This window comes from Melitaea cinxia, chromosome 3 (assembly GCF_905220565.1).
Source record: "Melitaea cinxia chromosome 3, ilMelCinx1.1, whole genome shotgun sequence".
Classification (NCBI taxonomy): Eukaryota; Metazoa; Arthropoda; class Insecta; order Lepidoptera; family Nymphalidae; genus Melitaea; species Melitaea cinxia.
In genome coordinates this window covers 10,711,678-10,736,117 of record NC_059396.1, presented here as the reverse complement: position 1 = coordinate 10,736,117, position 24,440 = coordinate 10,711,678, and the positions used below count along the sequence as shown (strand labels likewise).

Here is a 24,440-nt window from a genome sequence, read left to right as displayed (position 1 = left end):
AAGTCGTTTATAAACAAAAGTATTCGAATATTGTATCCTTTACTTTCGAAACGGCTATCGCTCACTAGTTATAAAAAATAAAAGGGAATTTAAGAGCACTCAGTAGGCGATGGAAATATTTATATTCATAATATCACGCCGGGGATGATGAGGAAGGGTATCGTGAGTCTCGGAACGAAAGTGCCGCAGCGAGAGGTGGTGCACAGTAAACGTATACAGGCAGGTGCGTACTGGAGTCGTAGAGGTCGACGAGCGAGACGGGCGCGGGGCGCTGGCGCGCCACGGGCAGCGCGCGCGGCGCCGCCAGCGTGGCGCAGCGCTCCCGGCGGCCGGCGCGCAGCCACGCGCGCACCGCCGCGCCGCCGCGCAGCGCGCGCGCGCCCGCCACGTGCCGCGCCGCCTGCCGCACACGCACGACATGAGCAGACACTACGTATGCTCCTTGTGGAGCTTTTGGCTCTCAGGTAAATACTGCCCCGAACTTATCTACTATGTACACAAAAAAAAAATTGGAATGCCCTTCCGGCTTCCGTTTATCCAACAAACTATAACTTGGGTATCTTTAAATCAAGAGTGAATAGGCATCTTCTAGGAAAGCGCGCACCACCTTAGGCTGCATCTTCACTTGCCATCAGGTGAGATCGCAGTCAAGCGCTAGTCTATATATTTAAAAAAAAATGTACAAAATAAGATCGACGACGCGTTAGCGCAACGGTCATTGTTTTGTAACTGTTGCGCTGGTGGTTGCGGATTTGATCCCCGCACATGACAAAAATTTGTATTGGTCGTACAGATGTTTGCCGTGGTCTGGATGTTTGTGCAGTCCTTGTGGGTCTCCCCACCGTGCCTCGGAGTGCACGTTAAGCCGTCCCGGTTGTTACCATGTACACCTGAGAGCGATCGTTACTCATAGTAGGGAATATATCCGTCAAATCGCACTGGAGCAGCGTGTTGAATTAAGCTGTGATCCTTCTCCTACATGGGGATATAAACCTATGCACAGCAGTGGGGTATTACAGGCTGAAATGATAGCGACAAAATAAAATACAAATATAGATATTATAACATAATTTTAGACTTAATGCATTGTTAGTTGCACAAAAGAGAGTAATTAAAGCAATTTTACTACCAAACTTTAGGATATAAGAGTACGAAAAAGAACGAACAACATTTTTGATTGTATGAAAAATCAAAAATCAAATTAGAGAACTTTAAAATGTAAATTAATAAAATAGTATAATTATTTACCGTTAACTCCGTAATCGTGTGTATATCTGCTAGGTACCCGGAGGGCAACTCTACTGTTAGCAAAACTAGTCCACTTTCAGTTTCATTTGCTATAGGCACAAATCTGAAAATGCAAAACATTGTAATCATTACGATCTGCCATCACGAGAACAACCCTGTTGTGGGGTACTTTGTTTGATTACAAAGCAAAATGTTAATTAAAATTGTTAAATGTTATTAATGTGAGCGCATCCAATTGTAATACCATAAAATATGCACTGAAGTAATGCATGGCGTTGGCCCGATTTATTAAGCTCGACGCCATTCATATGCGATAGTGTTAAATTACGTTGAAATACCTAAGTGTTCGGTAATAGACCGAACAAACCCTTCCTTCCTTCGACCCAATATTTCATCGGCCAAGAGCCTCCAGCCATTTGGTCGGAATAGTCCTCGAAGGTAAGAGGAACACAAGTGCTGTGAACAAACCCGACGCAGACGGAGAGCTGCAGGCGCTCGCGCGTGGACACCTGGTCGACGCGCGGGTCGAGCGTGTAGCGCGGCCAGGCGGCCGTCACGTTGGAGTGGCCGCGCGCCGCCAGCCCCACGGCGCCCACGCCGCGCCCCTCCGTCCACGCGCTCGCGCGCCGCACGTCGCGCACCTGCGGGCACGCCTCGTGTCTAAACAACGACTACACTGCAAGGCTATGAGAGCGCTACACAATACTGGACAGACGTCTCCTTCAATGCACACGGTTCACTTCAGCCTGTAATATCCCACATAGGGATAGGCCTCTTTCCCCCTGTAGGAGAAGGATCAGAGTTTAATCCACCGCGCTGCTCCAATGCGGGTTGGCGGATATATTCCCTACTATGAGTAACGATCGCTATCAGGTGTACATGATAACAACCGGGTCCGACGGCTTAACGTGCTCTCCGACGCACGGTGGGAGGACCCACAAGGACTGGACAAACATCAAGACCACGGCAAACACCTGCATGGCCAATACAAATGTTTGTCATGTGTGGGGATCGAACCCGGTTCACTTCTGAAAAATGAGTGCACATAGGTCACTTATAGACTTACTCCACACCACTGGACAAAAGAGTACCCTCTTGCACTATTTGAGCGTTACGTCACACCACTGGTCTGGTCGTCTATTGCAGGAGTACAAGAGTGTGGACATTTAGAGATATGAATCAAAATTTTTTTTTGAGACATGCAAGTTTCCTTGTTAAGTTTGAACCTTTGTTGAAGTTAAGTTTAACTTGTTTTATATACTTTGTCATTTTGGATCAGGACTTAAGCTTAAGACAGTGATCATCATAGGGTGTAACAGCGAAGGCTGAAAATAAGTACCACACGACATTATCTGGCATTGTCTTTAAAGAAAGTATGACATGTAATACAAGTAATTATATGTTAATTTTTTAAAAACTATAAAGTCAAGTTTCTCAGGATGTACTAATATGACTGGTTCTAAAGTATAAAATATCTCTTACCAACTGTGTCTGTATGATAAGAGCATTGTCGTCGTCGATGTTGAACTGGCGCGGCTCCTCAGAGCCGGCCACCGCGACGGACACCCTCAGCTTTGTCGATGTTTTTATGGTTTGAGCGAACTGGGACAAGGCGTCCAACTAGAACAAAACAAATAGAGAATGGGTTAGGCACTTCTTACATATGTTTGATACCTGCAGCAAATGTTGGAAAAAATTGAAGCTTAAGAATATTTTACAATAACGCTTTTAGAAATACTAAAGTAATTTCAGAATTTGGTTTTGTTCGCTCCTGTCCGTACACCTAGTTTAAGTTCACTCATTGCCCTTACACCCTTGTGCTAAGGTCTAATTTGCGATGTATAGCGTTTAACCAATTAAAACCCTCACATATCACGATATACCAATCCCAGCCAATTACAAGCGCGCTCTCGCATACATCACCGGCGATTCTTCAAGACTAGCTGAACAACCACTCCGATGTGATGTGCATACATTTTTCCAACCCTTGTTTAACTATTCAGAAATTAAATGTATTTGAGAAGAATATTAAGTTTTAATTATCTCTTATACGGAACAGGTTTTACTTTTAGAATGGTAGGATCGACGAAAATAATTTGAAATTGTAACACTGATTTCATGAAAAGAAGATTTTTCGAAATATTTAATCAAATTTCTCACCACATCGGGATCTTGATCCTTCGGACCTAACGCCTGCAGCAGGTAACGAGCAACCGGAACAGCTTCGTCTATAAGATTAGCAGACAGCATAGCTCGCAAGCCCCACGCAGCTGTCGAAGCTTCTAGACTGTTTCCAACTAGCCATGGATTTTTCCACTCTGAGTCGGGTATCTTTCGTGCCCAGTATAACGCAGATCCTGCACCAAATATAATTTTATTACTTTTTAACCGACTTTTTTTAACCGACTTCAAAAAAGGAGGAGGTTACTTAATTCGACTATATATATAATATATATATATATATATATATATATATATATATATATATATATATATATATATATATATATATATTTTAATGTATGTTCTGGGAAAACTTCGTCGTTTATGAACCGATTTTAATATTTTTGGAACAAAGTTCCTTACGGCAGCTTGACATTTGGCTGGGCGACCGAACTGAAAAAAATGTGATACTAAAACCGTAAGAAAAATATATAATGGAAGTGACGTAATATCAGTCACACGGCTGTATAATATAACGTTTGTAAAACTAAAATATTGCTAGTAAACTTTTTTTATAATTTAAATGTAATTTTATACTGTCGACAAAAATAAATAAATAAATATATATGTTTTTTTATTTCACTTAATAGTTTGAATTATTATTTGTTGTTTGATTTATTTTATTTTACGGTATTTGTTATTTTAGAAAATAATTAAAAACCAATAAACAAAATTAAAAAAAATCAAGAACTAGAAAATATATATAAAATTCAACATTTTTTTTTCAAATTGTGTCGCTTCTATACTATCCGAAGGAACTGGTGTCCCATGACACCAAATATTTTTTTTATTATAATCGAAATTGAAGTTTGAACGTAATGATTTATATAAACATAACAGTGTAGAAAGTATAGCACAGACCGGAAGTGTTGGCATAGCGCTCGAGTAGCTCCAGTGCCTGTGTGGCCTGCGGGTGTCGCGCGACCGCGAGCGCGCCCGCCAGAGCCGCGAGTGCCGGAGCGTCCAGAGCTGGAGACATCGCGCGGACCAGGTAATCCGTCGCCTTCTCCACCGAGTTCTTGTATAGCAAGTCGTTTGCCTGCTCGGAAAAAGCCTATTACTGAATCTGTTTATTTTGATGGTACTTTAAACTGCAACTCTGCTAGCTGCTTAACAGTAGCGGCGAGTGGTGCAGCAGTACAGCAGGGTGACCTTGGTTTCCAGCAGAGCGACCAGCGCGTGCGCCGTGAGCGGCACGGGCCGCTGCAGGCGCGGGCAGTGCGCGCGCGCCGGCGCCGGCGCCGGCCAGCTGCCGTCCGCGAGCTGCGCCGCGGCCAGCCAGCGCGCCGCCGCCGCGCCCGCCTCCGGGGACACCTCCACGTAGCGCGACGAGCGCGCCAGCCAGCGCGCCGCCGACGACGTCATCCTGTAGTCACGAGTACGTCATCATCTAGCTCGCCTCGCGTGTGCCGCTCACAGGCGACTGTCACAATATCCATCCGGTAAAGAACAAAGCCCCTCCAACCAATAACACCGTTAGCAAAACTCGTTTCAGGGATAATTAATATATCTTCTATGAAGAAGGTAGTAAAAATTGACAAAACATCTAGGCCCCATATTTCAACACAAAAATCACGTGAAAATATTTGCTGTTGTGCTAACCAGACGTCAGGTGCGGCATTTTCACCGATTTCTTGTGAGAAGGAGCCATCTGGTTGGCGAAAAGCCATGAGTCGCTGGTATCCGGTTGCTGCTTGTACGCGGGCCTCTTTCACTATGGTTGTCTCGTCGTCCTGTTCTGTTGCCTATTGATAAATCAAATTTAATCCAATTAAATTTTTACATTTTCCAGAAGACAATAAATAAAAGTCATTACTAATCTGAACGAACCTGAAGGTAGTCTAGCAAAATACAAGCCCGAGCCATTGGTCGTAGTGCATAATTAGCATCCGCTGCGACAACGGGTGCTGACTTTATAGCTCTCAGAGCATTAGCCAGTAGATCTCCAGTAGCTTCTAGCGACACAGTTCCGAGCTTTGTGCCCGCTGCTGGTGATAAAGTTATGTTGGCGCGAGCTACTCCTCGCCGAGCATCCAGGAGTGCCCAGGACCAAATATCCTCAACATAACCATCCTGAAATATATTCAAATGTTAATAATTATATTCTTAGTTTATAGTCACAAAAGAAAGCAAACAACTTTTATATATTTTCCAGTCTTGTAAAATTAAACAAAGAGTGAAAGATTAATTATAACAGATGTTTCAAGTGATCTTGTTACCCGGTGCTATGCGTCAAGATCGTACATATAGTAACGGCGGGTCAATATGTCCAATAATCTGCATTTTTAAATACAAAAATATGTGTTAAATAATTTAAACTAACACTTACAAAATCCTTGCGTCAAAAGGTCAACTTTGAGACGCCAGTACTCCCACGAAACCCATTCTTATAGAAATGTTTTGCGCGATTGTCAATAAAGGATTTTTATTAATCTTACGTATATGGTACTATGATGTACAAGTGTATGCAAACATGCATAATTATATTAATCCTTGACACCCTTTGTAAGCTATTATACTGTTTGGCGGGCTTAATTGTATTAGAAGTTATTCAATTTTTATAATAGAGTAAGAGGTGCTCGAATGTGGTTGGTGGTGGTGGAAATTTGGTGGTTAATACTCGCAGTAGAATAAAAATATTATCGGACATTTTCTGATAAAAATGTTGCATAATTATGTATTCTGTACAGCTTCAATAATACAATTCGAAGATATGAGAATGCGATTATACATTCCGAATGAAGAATGCTGAGAACACACGAGTAAACATGACTAAATCTTAATGACCAAATAGAGGAACGATTACCGATGCTCATCTTATTTGATAATATTCCTAAGTAGTATGAATTAATATTCCTAAGTAGTATGAATTTCAAATATGTAGTCAGAGTGTAGTGTACTACTGTGCGTTACGACTATTAAATACTAACACATCGTCGTTTATTAACACATTTGACTTTATAAAAAAAAAAAAAAAATTAAAAATTAAAAAAAAAACCCCGACACAATAACCTGAGTTGCCTTTAAAAAGTAAAAAATAATTGAAGAAACTCAATCTTAAAGTACCTAAGTATGTACGAGTATCAATAATTCAAAAAAAAAAAAAATACATCGCGTTGGGGTACCGCTTCTACTTATTTTTAACCGACTTCCAAAAAAGGAGGAGGTTCTCAATTCGACTGTATTTTTTTTTTTTTTTTAATTTTTTTTTATGTATGTTACATCAGAACTTTTGATCGTGTGGACCGATTTCGACGAATTTTATTTTAATCGAAAGGTGGTGTGTGCCAATTGGTTCCATTTAAATTTATTTGAGATCTATAACTACTTTTCGAGTTACATCTAATAATGCGTTTTTACTTGACGCTTTTTTCGTCGACCTACGTTGTATTATACCGCATAAATTTCTACTAGATGTACTGATTTTGATAATTCTTTTTTTGTTGGAAAGAAGATATCCCTAGTTTAGTACCATGATAAGGAAACCAGGATCTGATGATGGGATCCCAGAGAAATCGAGGGAAACTCTTGAAAATCCGCAATAACTTTTTACTGGGTGTACCGATTTTGATAATTATTTTTTGTTGGAAAGAAGATATCCCTAGTTTAGTACCATGATAAGGAAACCAGGATCTGATGATGGGATCCTAGAGAAATCGAGGGAACTTCTTGAAAATCCGCAATAACTTTTGACTGGGTGTACCGATTTTGATAATTTTTAATTTAATCGATAGCTGATGTTTTTCATGTGGTCACATATAAATTTTATTGAGATCTGATAACTACTTTTTGAGTAATCTTTGATAACGCGTAGTTACTTGACTATTTTTGCGTCGATCTACGTTGTATTACTCGTCGATGTAATTGAAGTCGGTTTTTTTTTCGTTTGCGAGCAAACACAATTATTTCATGTCTACCTAACTAACGCCGAGTTACACGAAACGATACGATTGAATTAGTTTAATCACTACTTAAATTTTAATTTATTTTCGTGCAACTCGGCGTAAGTCTTTTTTTACCTGAGCCTTATTATTTTACACGCGAGGGCAGACGTCGTTCACGGTCGTATCCGAATTGTAATATTTTGAAGTAATTTTATAAGTTTTCTTATCTTAATTTTAATTTTAAATTCATTTATGTTGCTTAGTTAAGTTAGGTTAGTTTAGACTATTTGTCATTGAATTATTAGGCTTGGAGCGGTCCCCCAACGCGATGTATTTTTACCTTACAGAAGATCGCATAATCTATACAAATAAATAAAATTGGAGTGTCTGTTTTTAATATTAAAAATAACATTTTTTACAATTTTTGTCTGTCTGTCTGTTTGTTCCGGCTAATCTCTGAAACGGCTCGACCGATTTTGACGGGAATTTCACTTGCAGATAGCTGATGAAATAAGGAGTAGATTAGGCTACTTTTATTTTAGAAATTTATTTATTTTGTAACTCTGAGAACTGAATAATTTTTTTAGTTCCACACGGACGAAGTCGCCAGCACAGCTAGTCATTTAAATAATACTGCTTTTAAACAGTGTTGTTTTCGTGTGGTGAGTAAGGTGACCGGATCTCATGATTAGTGGGTAGGTCGGCAATAAGCTACGGTAATCGCTTACCGTCACATGAGTCGCACGCTTGTTTGCCGACCTAGTTGCTTAAAAAAACGCATGCAAGCTGACCTTGACTTCGATGGTGCGGAACATGGAGGCGGAGACGCCGTTCCCGTTGGCCTCCGCGATGACGGGCGCCTCGCCGGCGCGCACCGCGGTCACGAGGAAGGCGGTGCTGGCCAGCGAGCGCGCCGGGACCGGCACTCGCGCGCGCCGGAACAGCTCGATCTCTGCACACCCACGTTCGTTTGGTGGACGAATTGGCTTCAAGTGCCATGGTGTGGTGTTAATGCATGCAGTTAACATATTTTTAAAGGGTAGTGATATCTTTAGGTAACGAATAGATAGCTCTGGTAGTTTGAATTTTTGGTCTTGTGATTTGGCGGTGTGTCAAAAAAATTTAAATGGCAGAAGTTATAAACGGCAAATTGTGAAAACTTCTGCCGCTTTTACTAAACGTTATATGAAACAACAAACGTAGTAATTACTTAATAAATAATAATATTATACAATAGACAATTTTAGCATTAAAAATCCAAATCAATACTTACTTTTAGATGAATCGACATTATTTTCTAAGGGTTCGAATTCGTAATATTGATCGGAATTATGGAAAGTGACTTCAACATTGGTGTCCACGGTTAAGGAACTCTTGATCGTTATGACGATCGCTATAGTTTCTCCCTTTTGCAGAGATTCGGGTAGCTCGGCAGTCATGGAGAGTGGAAACGCGGTGGTCAGTTTTTGTGGGGCCGCTAGACCCAGACCCAGGGTCGGGTGTACTGCAAACGCTCCTACTAACCACTCTCCGGGAGTGATTGGTGACCAGCGTTCCCTGGTTCCCATGCCATCGGCACTGGAACAAAAATGATGATTTAAATTACAGATTATTTTAGATTTTTTTTATAGATTTTTTTTTCGTCATGTAATAAGATTAAGATTCAGAGAAAAGATTTTGCGAAATCGAAATAGTTAATGTTATCTACAGAACGGTAAAGCAATAACACCACCAATTTTAAATGGTATTGATTTACACGGAAGTTAGTTAATATTCTTAATCACTTTAGCCAGCGCATTATTATTTATGCCTTTAAAATACCAATAAAGCGTATCATAGACTAGGACATCTTCCGGCTCGATGGACCAACAATCTACGTAAGATTGCCAGCGGAGGCCAGCCATTGCCACGAGCTTAGGAAGAATAACGTCAAGCATTTGAATACGATAAGCTAGTGCGTCAGTGAAACAGATGGCAAATCTTCTTTCATCAATAGAGCTAGGGGAGGGATATGTCGATCCCTCCCCGAGCTGTGAGAACGATCCGAGAAGTGGGTGAACAGTGTCATACCCGAGCGTGAGGTTGGCGAACATCCAGGTGTGGAGTGGCGCGAGCGGGCGCGTGAGGTAGTGGCGCGGCGCGGGCGGCGGCGGCACGCGGCTGAAGGCGTAGGGGCCGGCGGCCGGCGCGCGCGTGCCCGTCTCCGGGGCCCGCGCCTGCGCCTCCGCTGTGCAGACAGTGTGCCCTCCTTAGTTTTTTTTTTTTTTTTTTTTTTTTTTTACGCAACGCAACAAGCGTACGGCTCACCTGATGGTAAGAGATTACCGTAGCTTATAGACGCCTGCAACACCAGAGGCATCGCAAGCGCCTTGCCGACCCAATCCCCAATTCCCCCAAGGAGCTCTGGTCACCTTACTCATCAACAGGAACACAATACTGCTTGAAAGCAGTATTATTTAGCTGTGATCGTCTATAAGGTCGAGGTACTGCCCCAGTCGGGTCACCAACCCGCCTGCCCAGCGTGGTGATTATGGACAAAACATATGAGTTCACGCTATTTTTGGCGTAAACTTGTGGAGGCCTATGTCCAGCAGTGGACTGTGATAGGCTGTAATGATGATGATGACTGCCCCAGTCGGGCTGCTCCATATTTTGAGCAAGAAATTCCTGCTGTGCCCTACCTCAGTTAAAGTGTTTTAGTTGTTTGTGTTACGCAGGTGCAGGAGCGTATTTACGCTAGAGCCATGCCCAGGATGACACTATACGTTCGCTGCTTTTGTTTTTATTTCCATTAATATATACGACGACTAACTTTATAGGCCCATGGCACTGAATCTTAAAATACGTGACTGTACAGGAAAAGGAGGAAAAGACGTGTGTGGTCCGCCTGACGGTAGAGTAGGCCTATGGACGCGTCAATCCTCATTTTTTGTATACTATAATGGTGGTAAAAAGTGTACAGTCCGTTTGATGCTAAGGAGATACTGTAGCGTATGGACGCCTGCAACATCAGGACCATTGCAAGTGCGTTGTCGACCACCCCCAACTCTCAGCAAAAGCTCTTGCATGAGCAATTCATTTATAAACTACATATTACCACTATTTATAAAGTTTTGTCTAAGTGCAATATTGTTAAATTTAAGATTGTCATAAAGAAGACTTTGAAGAAAATTTGAGTAGAATTAAGAGGTCTTAAAGATTATGTTTTATAATCGAATAATAATATTCTAGAAAAAAGATCAATATTATCAAAATTAATCAACAATGAATTTATATTTGTAAGTATAAAGTGTTGCTACAATGAGGTTTACCTTTATTGTCACTTGAAATGACGAGCCCATCTGTCAGAATCACCAAACCTGCGTTCTAAAATATAAGAGATACATATTAGTGATTTAATACAAACGACAAGCTATCTTTATAAACTAGAATAATAAAATAAAATATCACTTACGCTAAAAACGTCAGAAGAGTTCCGTCCACCTAAGTCAATACCAAAACTTGGTAAATAATCTTCATTTTTGAAGAGTGAATGCTTTAAACCGCTGAAACTTTCCACTTCTCGTTCGATCTATAAAAAAATATAAGTCAGTTTAAACAGGGAAAATTTTAAACATATCCAATATGTGAGCACTTGCACGAAGCAATAAAAAAAATCATAGTAATCATTACATACAAATAGGGTTGAGGCACAAGTATCAAAATTAGAAAATAGCGTATAATTTTCACTTCTTCATAAATTCTAATAAACTAGGAATGAAACCATCCTTATAAATAATAAATAATAAACGCTTCACACTCAACGGAACCATTAGGATTTTCTCCCGTGTTGGGGGTCCGGGAATACACACAATACACATGCACAAACGCCCAGACCACGACAAACATCTATATGGCCAATATAAATATCTGTCGTGAGCGGGAATCGAACCCGCGATCGCCAGCGCAACAGTCAGTAGCGTGACCGCTGCGCCAACGCGTCGAATCGTTAATCAATTAGTATTCAAATAAAATAGTCACATCAAGGTCGAATCGTGGGCTTGGGACCTACAGTGCGCGGGCATACAAGGCTTTTTATGTCAGGTCATGCATCTGCATTACAATGTGTGGAAATAGTTCAAAGTAATCACATTAACTAGGTGCCTTTGTGAGTGTGAGTTGCAAAAAAATAATATAAAATGCTCTACATTCTGAACCGGATACCTGAATATTGTCTCGATAGACTGTACGGGAAATTTTGAGTGAAAGATTGATTTTAAATAAATTAGGATATATTATGTGGAAAGTATATAAAAATTAACGATATGGATTCATTATAACCAACACGTCAAAAGAATAAGTAGCGTAAGGACATATTTACATAGTGATCTTTATATAGAAACATACATATATAATTTATACGATTCCTTAACACCTAATATGGAATTGTTTGTCTCATAATACAAGAGTTACGTATTCATCACCTATTTATGCGTTTTGATGTACAGAATATATTAACATTGTATCCTCCGCGTCGTTTTCCTACAGCTCTTATGCAAGCTTAAGTATCTTTATAAACAAGACTCCACTGACATACTGCACGAGGCTTACATCAATAGTTTTAAACTAGTTTAAGGCTAGGGGATTATTATCATAATATAAAATATAGTGCTTACATTTTAATGATTATTTCTTTAAAAGTAACATCTGCGTCTTGTTGTATTTTAGTTTTGTACCTTTTTTAACCTTATTTTTTAATGATTCTGCCAGCAATAATTAGGCACTTCATTTGACGTCAAGATAAAGGTCGCTGCCCAAATGTATAATCATATGCAGCAACAAAGGTCTAGAAATCTGTTGTTTTCTAAGATGTGTGAAGTATATTCAATTCTCCAATACTAAACTCTAACATCGTTACTTTTAAAATTTTATAGTGCCTGTTTTTATTGTCATTAATAACTTTACGTTTTATTAACTGCCTTAAGTTAATAAGTTATACAAACAACATGTGCATTTCAGAGCCTCATTTTAAATAAATAAAAAAATGCGTGTGATGGTAGATGTAAGCAGTGTTGGTTGTCATACCGTGTGCATATCGAGGCCGCTACCCAGTCCGTTCTCATCAGCCAGGCCGTTCGCGATGGAGTTCTCGTCCCCTCCGAGTAAAGCAGCTTGAGCGCCCGCCTCTCCCGATACGCGAAACTCCACCAGCCCGTTAGGCCGTAGTACCGAGCCTGAACTTACTGACGCCACTGACACCTGGTTTAGATATAAATGAACGGTAAAATCTTGTTGTGTTGAAGATAAATCTTTGAAGAAGAAGACTTCGGTTAAGTCTGCTAACTGTTTCTAAGTTAGCCATAGTAATTACGAAATGTATAAGGTCATACTGAGATCGTTCGTTTTATAGTTCGTTATATTTAAGCGTTTCTGATAGTGTTGTGTGTATACGAACCCTTGAAAGTAGACAAAAACCTAGTAGAGGCCGTTAAAGTAAAACTTTTAGGTATATAGATAATACACACATTCTATCTCATCTCTCTCTCAGTTTCATCGTTTAAATAAGAAATTTGTTTATAGAACTAAACACTACACATGTACCATATACAGAAGTGTACCACGCTAGCAAATAAAGATTTTTTTTTACAACTAGCTCGGCCAACAAGCGTACGACTCACCTGATGGTAAGCGATAATCATTGTTTAGTCCCGACTTACCCTTAATCCAATTAACTTAGGTCATATAGACGTCTTCAACATTAGAAGCATCGTAAGCGCGCTGTCGACCCTACCTCCAATCCCAGTACCTCTGGTCACCTTACTCACCACAGGAGCACAACACTGCTTGAGAGCAGTGCTATTTAGCTGTGGTATTCTGTAAGGCCGGGGGTCACTCCTCTAGATGGTTATTATTGATCGGGTCAAAGAGCCATGTTTGTACTGGTACCTGGTGCTGCAGCAGCAGCCAGTGCGGCGCGTACACGGCCGCGGCGAGCAGAGCGTCGCCCGCCACGCGCGGGTGCCACGCCAGCAGCGCGCAGCCCGGCGCCATGTTTGTACTGGTACCTGGTGCTGCAGCAGCTGCCAGTGCGGCGCGTACACGGCCGCGGCGAGCAGAGCGTCGCCCGCCACGCGCGGGTGCCACGCCAGCAGCGCGCAGCCCGGCGCCATGTTTGTACTGGTACCTGGTGCTGCAGCAGCTGCCAGTGCGGCGCGTACACGGCCGCGGCGAGCAGAGCGTCGCCCGCCACGCGCGGGTGCCACGCCAGCAGCGCGCAGCCCGGCGCCATGTTTGTACTGGTACCTGGTGCTGCAGCAGCTGCCAGTGCGGCGCGTACACGGCCGCGGCGAGCAGAGCGTCGCCCGCCACGCGCGGGTGCCACGCCAGCAGCGCGCAGCCCGGCGCCATGTTTGTACTGGTACCTGGTGCTGCAGCAGCTGCCAGTGCGGCGCGTACACGGCCGCGGCGAGCAGAGCGTCGCCCGCCACGCGCGGGTGCCACGCCAGCAGCGCGCAGCCCGGCGCCATGTTTGTACTGGTACCTGGTGCTGCAGCAGCTGCCAGTGCGGCGCGTACACGGCCGCGGCGAGCAGAGCGTCGCCCGCCACGCGCGGGTGCCACGCCAGCAGCGCGCAGCCCGGCGCCATGTTTGTACTGGTACCTGGTGCTGCAGCAGCTGCCAGTGCGGCGCGTACACGGCCGCGGCGAGCAGAGCGTCGCCCGCCACGCGCGGGTGCCACGCCAGCAGCGCGCAGCCCGGCGCCATGTTTGTACTGGTACCTGGTGCTGCAGCAGCTGCCAGTGCGGCGCGTACACGGCCGCGGCGAGCAGAGCGTCGCCCGCCACGCGCGGGTGCCACGCCAGCAGCGCGCAGCCCGGCGCCATGCCCGCCGACACGCGCTCCGACACGTCCACGCTGCGGCGCGCCGGACTCAACTGCCACATACAAGTACACACTACTGATATACTAGTTCATGACATCCTAACCCGCATGTCACGGAGCAATTTAATGCCATCTAGATTTAAAGCTGACGCCGCGTTTGCGCAACGGTTACAGCCATCGATTGTATCTGTTGCGCTGGCGGTTGCGAGTTCGATCCCCACACATGACAAACATTTGTATTGGCCATACAGGTGTTTGCCGTGGTCTGGGTGTTTGTGTAGTCCTTGTGGGTCTCCCCACCGTGCCTCGGAGAGCACGTTAAGCCGTCGGTCCCGGTTGTTATCATGTACACCTGATAACAATGTTGCTCATAGTAGGGAATATATCTGCCAACCCGCATTGGAGCAGCGTGGTGGATTAAGCTCTGATCCTTCTCCTACATGGGGAAAGAGGCCAATACCCAGTAGTGGGATATTACAGGCTGAATGTAGATTTAAAGGTAAATGTCTCCCGTTTGTGTGCTATTGTTGAGGTACGAACGATTTTTGCCCTGTATGTAGTCAGTATTTCGTTCACTGATATTATGATGACTGATGTTAACTAAATCTGTATCTTAGTTATTCATAAATTCGCAATTTAACTAAATTAATTCTTTCTAGACCGAAGACGGCAGCGTCTTCGGTGCGACAAATCCAGCCCTGCGGTCACCAACCCGCCTGCCCAGCGTGTTGACTATGGGCAAATCACATGATTTCACGCCATTTTTGGCGTGAACTTGTGAAGACCTATGTCCAGCAGTGGACTGTGATACAGTGGCGTAGCGTGCTTGTCGGCAGCCCGGGGCGGAAAAAAATTTTGTCGCCCTCTTATTTAGATATTTCTATTTAATGTATACTATACATTACAAACATTATTATAGAGAACTTTTTGGCAAAAACAGTCATCATTATTTTGCATTGTAAGGGTTATATCTACATCTATAATAAAAATTGGAGTGTCTATTTGTAATACTCAAATAACCGCTTTTTACTTAATACATATGGATGGATACAATACACGGTACATATACCAAAATAACATTTTTTACAATTTTTGTCTGTCTGTCTGTCTGTTTGTTCCGGCTAATCTCTGAAAGGGCTGGACCGATTTTGACGGACTTTCACTGGCAAAAGCTGATGGCCATAGTAATTACTGATAAGGCTTAGTAAGTAACTAAGGCTAATTTTGTTTTAGATATTTATTTAATTTTAAAACTGCGAACTGAACAAAAACTTTTTTTAAATCCGACGCGGATGAAATCACCAGCACAGCTACTTTAAAATAAAAAATTCCTCTTCGGACGTATAGGCCAATCGAGTGAAAAAGAGATAGATGTGGCGCAAGCGAACAATGAGTGTAACGTTACAATGAGCGTAACGCTAAAATTAGTCATCCTTTTTCGTGCATGCCGCCGGCGCTAATCGATTTATTAGACGTTGTCCCGTCAAAACATATTTTAGGTGATATACCGGCTTTTTAGAGGGCTCGCCTATAACCTCACGACCTCGCTGAGCACTACTTTCAGAGTTACAAAAATTATAAATAATAGAGATATAGTTCCGGAAGGCGAAGTTTTTTTATTGGAAATTTCCTCCTCTTTCAGGATCCTCGAATGTCATCATTATAGAAATTAGTAACGAAAAACTAAATACCTTTTTTTATCTTATTTTGTTAATAACAATCGCAATTTTTTATGTGCCAGTAAACCCTTAAAAAACATTTAGACGACATTTTTCTAGAGGTCATTCCGAATCGAATGACGAGTTATCACACATATTTTTAAGTCATTCTCGCTGATAATAAAAAATAATCAGCGAGATAGAATGAATATGATATAAACGGGGAATTCCCACAAGTTAAGATGTTGCCAGTCGTTACAAAATATCATTCAAAGAAAAGGGACATCGCCACAAAATAAGTAATTAAAAATTCCGTGCTCCTTTCAATCGGTTCGAATTTGTAGTTGCGATAAAAATAATGTACCATGGTTCAAATATTTACAAAAAATTTTTATTACATAAGTTTTGTAAAATTTTGCCGCCCCCTAAAAAGTGCCGCCCGGGGCGGCCCGCCCCTGCCGCCACTACGCTACGCCACTGCTGTGACAGGCTGAAATGATGATGATGATGATTTCTATCTAACCTTTTATAACTTTCAGAGACTTGTAATTTACTTAAGAAAACGCTGTATGAAAAAAGAATTAATCTAAACTAAGACCTTTTTTTAAGGGAGCACATATAATGCAAAAATATATATATATATATATATATATATATATATATATATTGCTTCGAATATGTACCTTAAACTCTCTGATTTAATGAAATATTCTAGGAGAGATTGCGTCTAATGTTGATGTTGCTTTATTAACAGATATTACCTAGATCTAAGTTCTCTGACTAATATGTGCTATACTAATTTTAATAAGATGACCTTGAATGTATACCTAAAGTATTTTTAAACCGAATAGAAATATATCGTCACGTACTCGTATATAATTAGCATCATGTCAATAAACGTCATGAAATACATCAACTTAAACCCGAAACTGTTCAAATAGGTTTTCTGTTTCTAATGCAGTATTTGAAACTACATGTTCTATTTGTTTCTTATTAAGTTCTATTTCAACTCACTTCTAAAGTCTTCGCAACGAGAATATCACCACGTCCTATGATGACGTAGTGAACGAGATCCATAGGTTCAGTCGCAGTAATCCGCGCTCGCATCTCATCTCCCACCGAAGTATTGCGAGTCAAAAGCTCTATCACTAGGAACTGCCCACCGGTGTCCAGGCTCTTGTGAACGTTGACCACTCTCTCTGATATTTCTTTGTATTTAACCTAAAGAAAAGAAAAGAAAAGAGTCTCTTAACTTGCCTTGTATTTGTATAAATCTTTCAATATCTATGGCATTGACTTACCACTAAATTGAGTGTTGAATTTGTATGAGCAACATCTGGTGTGAAAGTGTATTTTGCGAAGCCTTTATTAAGAGCTACGGTAGTTTTATTGACAGGAGTTCCATCATCCCACAGCCTTTCGACAACTACATCTCCTGACATTTCCATAGTTTGACCAGCTGAGTTTACTAATTCAATCTAAAAATGTATAAATGTAAAGCAATTGGGAATGTTGAGAAATATATCATTACGTTTGTTTAGATTCTTACTTGCACGATGTATGGAAGACTTGGCTTAAAGCGGTCGGGAGCTGTAACTTTAAGCCTATAAGGCGTCCGCAGTAGTAGAATCCTTGTTGAAACATTTTGACGTATCAAGGTATTTTTTTCCTCTAGAATGGCTTCGACGACCAAAGGTCTTGCAGCATCTTCAGCGAGATCTAGATCTGTTTTCAGATCATACACCATATTTGCATGGCCGTCGAAATCGATGACTTTTCGAGCTGGTGTTGAGAATACGGGTTGTAATAATCCCGAGAAGAATACGGCATACGCGGATATTGTCAGTTCCCCTTTAACTGGGAGTCCATTGAAATGTCTGAAAATACGTGTAGCTGGTGAAGTGAGTCAATCCGTAAAACTCTTCTGACTTCTTTACATATATTCAAGTATAGATAAAAATATCAGCTTTTGAAAAATAAATATATTTTGGTGAAAAAATAAAATCGTATAAATTTAATGAGCGCTTGTATTTATGTTCTATTTTTTATTTGTTCTCTCAACACAATTGCGATTGGTTTTTAACTTGATAGATTTTTTATTATATTTGTACAAAGCCAATTTCTTCTTCCAGTGTAATAATAAGTAACGCCATGTTATTACGTATTGTGGTTTGATCAATGATTACGGATAATTATATTTGACACGTCGATAGAATTATAAAGTTTACTCACAGACGTTCACAATATTGAAATAGACTTTCTCAGGGAAAATTCCTTTGCGTGAAAATATCTAATTATGTTAATCTAAGGTAGTAAAAGTTGCTTTGCTACAATTTCTTTGAAAAATATTAAGAAAATGTATAACAAATATTTGTATATATTTATTTGTCCTATTTTAAGATTTCGTAAACGTATTTTCCTTTTTTATTTGAAATTCATTATTTGAGTAAATAGATTCTCTTGTTTTATATAGAAGGGAATATTAACACGCAACAAACGCAACAATGAACTGTTAATATGTGTGAATGTAGAGCATTACGTAACTTTGTAATCTTATATTAGTCAGTAAGTTATGCAGGCTTCAGATACTATTTCACTTAGGAGATTATTTTCTTGGAGAGCGGTGAACATAGTTTCTTTCCATTAACATTTATAAAACATTTATACTATAAGTTGTGCCGATCTGTTATATAAAAAAGAGAAATATTTTACCTGGCAGTTACATTTATATTAAAGCGTCCATCGCTAAATAGCATTTCCTTTGGCATTTGAACATCCATCTCAAATTTCGGCTGCACATAATCGGCTACCATTATTTGTCTGGAATACTTTTGACCCCGAATTTCTACCTGTTGTGAAAAAATTGACAAAGTACATTTAAATATACCTTGTGCATCTGGTACTGCTTTCATTACTGGCTTTTGTTTGAAAATTGCCTATTTTATTACAAGATATGAGTGACAACAGTGAAAGAAACATTATAAAATACACAATTTTGAAAGCTTTAATAAAAAGCAAAGATTACTTGTATTGTCCATTGTCCCAGCGCTGGTTCATCAGCTAGAAGGAGCTCCTCGGCGAATATCCCAGTGTTCAAAGACACTGCTGCCCACTGACGCACTGGCGACCCTCCCGTGTCCAACACGCTCACATCCACCGTGTTCGACAACGGTAACAAGTACCTGTTCATTAGAAAAAAGAACATATAACTATAACTGCGTTCCTTCTAATGAGGGGTTTTGTAGGTGTAATCACGTTCAATTTGAAAAAAAAATCGTAGTCCATTTTTAAATTTGACTGTTTAAATAGACGAGCTACTTTAATAGACTTGTTTCGCATGATACCTTTCGTGAGCGCGTAAGCACGACTATAATTTACAATAAAAAACATTCTATGAGAAAAATAATTCGTTTCCATACGCGTTTCTTTAGTTGTATGTGGCAGTTAGTATTAATATTTCACTTTATCGACGTTTTTAGAACTAAGAAAAATAGTATTGGACGGTTATGCGGAAGTACGTTGTCAGAGTAGGTCGTATATTGAGACAAAGTAAAATTTAAAAAATGACTAGGAATTATTTTTCACATGGAGCATGATTCATAACATTTACAGAACCCCCATTTGAAGGAACGCAGTTTGGAATAGAATACCATATAACGTCTTAATAAACTGTCGAAAAATATATAATCGCATTTAAAAAACGAATGTAAAAAATCAGGTTTATTTATTTGGTATCTACTCGTGTATACCAAATCGAGAAAGTATGCTATTGTCAATAAATTAAATCATGATACTTAGTTGTATTTAATCGTTACTAAGTTCCCTTAGAAAAAATGAACTAAGTATCCTTAGTTTATAAAATCTGCGATCAATAAAGTTTTAAAGCTATTTCTAGAGATTGATCGACTAACTTATTGGTATCATTTTAAGCATTGTTTATTTAGTTAAATAAACTGTTCTTAAAGCATGACGAAATCGACCGGAACAGTGGCCCAGTAGCCGGCAACCAAGCTCGTGTTAAAGAAGCCCGCGGTGTTCCGTCGACTGCTGCGGGTAACGCAACGGGTCGACGACCGCGCATATCACACGTAACCTCAGCGTGCGAACTCTTAACCGCTCACCGTGGTGTTACAAGCGAAAGTGTTTACTTTGTATGTTAATGTTATATCCACAAATGTTCTACTATTTATTTAAAACAATTAGAAGTAACTTAATTAATTCTTGACGCCGCGTTGGCGCAACGGTTACAGCCATGGATTGTACCTGTTGCGTTGGCGGTTGCGGGTTCGATCCCCGCTCATGACAAATATTTGTATTGGCCATACAGGTGTTTGCCGTGGTCTGGGTATTTGTGCAGTCCTTGTGGGTCTCCCCACCGTGCCTCGGAGAGCACGTTAAGCCGTCGGTCCCGGTCGTTATCACGTACACCTGATAGCGATCGTAACTCATAGTAGGGAATATATCCGCCAACCCGCATTGGAGCAGCGTGGTGGATTAAGCTCTGATCCTTCTCCTACATGGGGAAAGAGGCCTATGCCCAGTAGTGGGATATTACAGGCTGAAGCGTAATTAATTCTTAGTTTCTATTTTAGTTTGCATCATGATCTTTTGTTTCACTTACTTGTCTAAAGCGACCACCCTGAAGTTGATAGTGTCACCAGGTTGATATACTTTTTTATCTGTTTGTATGAAGATACAAAAGCTCCTCGGTTGATAGATTAAGGAAGCTGATGATGCGAACTGTGGGCCTGAAGTAGATCGGGCCACCAATCTGTATCGACCGGGTCCCGGGTCCCCTATCTGCGCAAACGATGGTTATTCATAAAAATTGCGACCTTAAGAAGCTAAAATAATATATTGATTCATCAGCTGAATGCCGTGCTTGTACAATGTGTCATTAAGTATTATGAGTCTATTTAAGCAGGTGATTCATAACTTGATTCAATGTATACCTACTTGTTGTTTAAACCTTATGGTTTTGCGGAGAAAACAAATGCTAAGAAGGTAATTTCATGATGTCACTTACTTCAAGATCTATTAGCCTTGAAGCCGCTGCTGGGACCTGCACTACTCTTCCCTGCGAGAACTGCTCCCCAGTCGCTCGCTTGCCCTCTACAGCTACATATAGATTGTGGGCTCGGGAACCCCCCGCAATTGACACTTTGTAGTTCCCAAACGGCCTTAGCATTTTTGGGCCTACGACTGATACGCTACAAAAAACGAAAACTGTGTTAAACAACATTTTAACAGTTATGATACTCTGAGACATAGTATTATACATACAATATAAATAGGGATGACGCCGCGTTGGCGCAACGGTCACAGCCATGGATTGTACCTGTTGCGCTGGTGGTTGCGGGTTCGATCCCCGCACATGACAAACATTTGTATTGGCCATACAGGTGTTTGCCGTGGTCTGTATGTTTGTGCAGTCCTTGTGGGTCTCCCCACCATGCCTCGGAGAGCACGTTAAGCTGTCGGTCCCGGTTGTTATCATGTACACCTGATAGGGATCGTTACTCATAGTAGGGAATATATCCGCCAACCCGCATTGGAGCAGCGTGGTGGATTAAGCTCTAATCCTTCTCCTACATGGGGAAAAAGGCCTATGCCCAGTAGTGGGATATTACAGGCTGAAGCGTATAAATATGGATAAAATTGGAAAAGGAATCTATTATCATTTTTCTTTTCAATTGGAATAGCAGGGTTCGTCTTATAGTGGATAATAGTCTCATGATTACCATGTATATGGGTAGTTAAATTACAAGAATAAACAGGTGAAAAAAAGTAAATAAATCAAATCTTACGTACTAAATATATTATTACGTAGTATTCGAAATGAAAAGAACGAAGCAAAAAGTATTTTTTAAATCGTTATGCAAACATATAGATTTAATAAAAAACGTTTTTCTAAGTAAACTATATACGAGAGGGAATGTTATTATAATTAAACTAAATTCATAACAATTACAGTTAAGAATTGCAAAAATAAATCTTAGTCGCAAATGCTCCAGTATGCTATCGTAATATATTTATTTATTACTCATTGCAAAAATAAAGTGTTAGAAAAGTTTTATAGCCAATATATTATTATTTTATGGCACTTGTATATTCAACTAATTTTTAAAAATAAATTGTTTAGGTGAAAATAGTTTTTGTTTTTTGTTTTTAACGGATCCTTGAACGTTCTAAATTTATAATTAGTACTGGTAGCTAGTACTAAGGGGTTCGATGTTTTTTTCTTGCAGAGCTATATCTGTTAAATACTTAGTATAACGTAAAATCAAGTAACATACCATTGTACTGTGCTTGATACGATCAAAATCGTTAAAAAGTAAAACAGCGTTGCGTTAGTCGTCATTTTGCTGAAATAGATAATTTTGATTAATACTTATATCAAGGATTATAATTAATATGCATTAATCATATATAAATCAATTTTAAGGTTTTGTAAACAATACATTTTTTAGAATTTGTGACTTCAATTGATGACATCATGTCAGGTGTACAAACAAGATGTTTGGTAAGGTATAAGTTATACTTTACAAGGTATACTTATTAAATAGTAGCCTTGCTCCTCAGCTGCACCCGCGTTAATTTGAGACAAAAGGTACTAAAATATTATATAGTCTACTCGGCCTTACTCGGGAATGGACTATCCAACACAAAAATATTTTATTCAATTCGAAGCAGTAGTTCCTGAGACTGGTGCGTTTAAGCAAACAAACAGACAAGCTTTTAAGCTCTATAATATTTAGTATAGATGCGTATACTAACACTTGTGAATACAAAATTTCACGTACATGTGAATAGGAAAGTTGACAAGTGTCGTGGGTGTATTATTTTATTGTCACCATTGAATTCACATGATAACTGTTTCAACATATTGAGCTCACTGTCCTTGAGTCCTCAGGCATCTGACTCACTATATAAACTTCACATACCTATTTATGTTGGCGGAATTGTTTTGGCTTAATATGGCTAACGTTAATTTAAATTTTAAAAAATGAAATTATATTTATCTTGTGTAAATACTTTACATATTTCGTGGTGATTATCATGTAATTTAATTTCGAAAAATAATTTCTATTAGGATGTCTTACGAATCTGTTCTTAACCTTACATATAAGACTTTGAGTATAGTAAAATGTATTCATGTAGATATTGTGATGTTTGCAAATAGGCTTCTCTTTATAGAAAGGAACTTTCTCTACAATAGTAATACATTGTGTCACTATTTCACCGTCGGAATACAACGTCATATAGGTAGATTTTATCTTTAATTTTCGAATAGCTAGGTACGTATCCCATTTTCCCCAACAATTCGCTGTTCTTAACGCATAGTCCCAACTCCCATGTTATGGTGATATTTATGTATTAAAACAAAAGCGCAGAAGTGTGCTTACTCTATATTAAGTGCCATTATAATATCCGTGAGTTTTCACTTGATTGATATCGTTCACTTTCAGTTATTGCATGTAACTTAACACTATATCACAGATCGTTTACATCAGATACACATAATAGTGCGGTGTTCTCGGACCAGCGCGTAGTGGCCACGAGTCGCAATGTCGAAGAATGACTGAGTACCTACAGCAAGTCGCGCGGTTGAGGCGCCTGCGCAGGTCGTGCGGTGGGGCGCCGCGAAGCCTTGCGAAAACTGCGCGTCACTTACCACTGCACCCACTCTACCTCCACCGTCCAAAACTGTGAGGAAATACTGCCCACATAACATTGGACGGTGTTTCCTGTTTGCTGTAGATATTATACAGAGCTATTTAAAAACAAACGTAAATGCAACATTAATATTTTATTGCACCTACATGCATGAGCGATTAAGTAGAACAATATTTTAATTTACAATGTTGCTTTAGTACGTTATAGTCACCCGTGGTTTATAGCCTTGATCTTTACCAAAATTGCGTAACAATATAACCAAACTTGATTTTTGTTACATTTATTTTTTTTATATTTCACATACAAAATCAATAAATAATCCAAGTTTCTCAATATCTTCTATCAGCCTCAACCTCATAACAATTTTTTAAATCTTATAAATTTTAATTGATGAATAATTTAAAGTTGTTGAATAATTTCATTAAATAAAAAAACGGATAAAAATAAACCTCAATAAACAAGAATAAAAGTGAGTGCATATTATTACGTTACGTCATACAAGTGTTACCTACATTACGTTTGCGATGAAGTAAATATTTTCCAAATTATGCAGACACAAGTAATATCGGTCTGTGTACTCGAAGCGCATTTCTAGAAACAGGTTTTAGCATGATGCAGTACAAAAGGTCGTCCACCGGTTTCTATTATATTCAACGGTACTGTATGCACACATTGTTTCTCTGAAAGCTATGTATTTTGAAGAAAAACAACACTTTACATGTTAATCATCTATAAATATATTATGTCACGCAATTCTAAATTTGAAAACCTGTTTTTTACAGAAAAGGTAAGCAAGTTCACCCACGATAGTTTATTTTGTACCAAGCTTAAAAGTTTTTATACCTTTAGATATCTACGAGTATATATTGAGCATAAGGCTCTTATTAAA

General features: G+C 40.0%; 1 protein-coding gene across 1 annotated transcript; it reads right to left on the bottom strand.

The window, feature by feature from the left end:
• Window positions 1–23,590, bottom strand: LOC123669455 (CD109 antigen-like). Its single transcript, XM_045603060.1, has 25 exons — window positions 23,281–23,590; window positions 22,171–22,239; window positions 20,901–21,084; window positions 20,496–20,674; window positions 18,900–19,056; window positions 18,587–18,723; window positions 17,424–17,751; window positions 17,176–17,352; window positions 16,889–17,095; window positions 14,114–14,269; window positions 12,420–12,593; window positions 10,810–10,926; window positions 10,646–10,721; window positions 9,426–9,561; window positions 8,629–8,933; window positions 8,147–8,307; window positions 5,302–5,544; window positions 5,074–5,216; window positions 4,624–4,837; window positions 4,333–4,510; window positions 3,409–3,605; window positions 2,731–2,868; window positions 1,717–1,889; window positions 1,249–1,351; window positions 1–400 (listed from the first exon to the last, which is right to left on the bottom strand). The coding sequence occupies exons 1-25, from the start codon at window positions 23,295–23,297 to the stop codon at window positions 134–136; spliced, it is 4,236 nt and encodes a 1,411-aa protein (XP_045459016.1). The 5' UTR covers window positions 23,298–23,590; the 3' UTR covers window positions 1–133.
• Window positions 23,591–24,440: the final 850 nt, after the last annotated feature.

Bases quoted from the DNA above. Each gene is read 5' to 3' on its own strand.
- LOC123669455 (XM_045603060.1), bottom strand. The intron at 10,722-10,809 runs GTAAGTGATATT...CTTATATTTTAG, and splicing joins ACTCTTCTGACGTTTTTAGC to AACGCAGGTTTGGTGATTCT. The intron at 4,838-5,073 runs GTTAGCACAACA...TCGTGACTACAG, and splicing joins AATGCCGCACCTGACGTCTG to GATGACGTCGTCGGCGGCGC.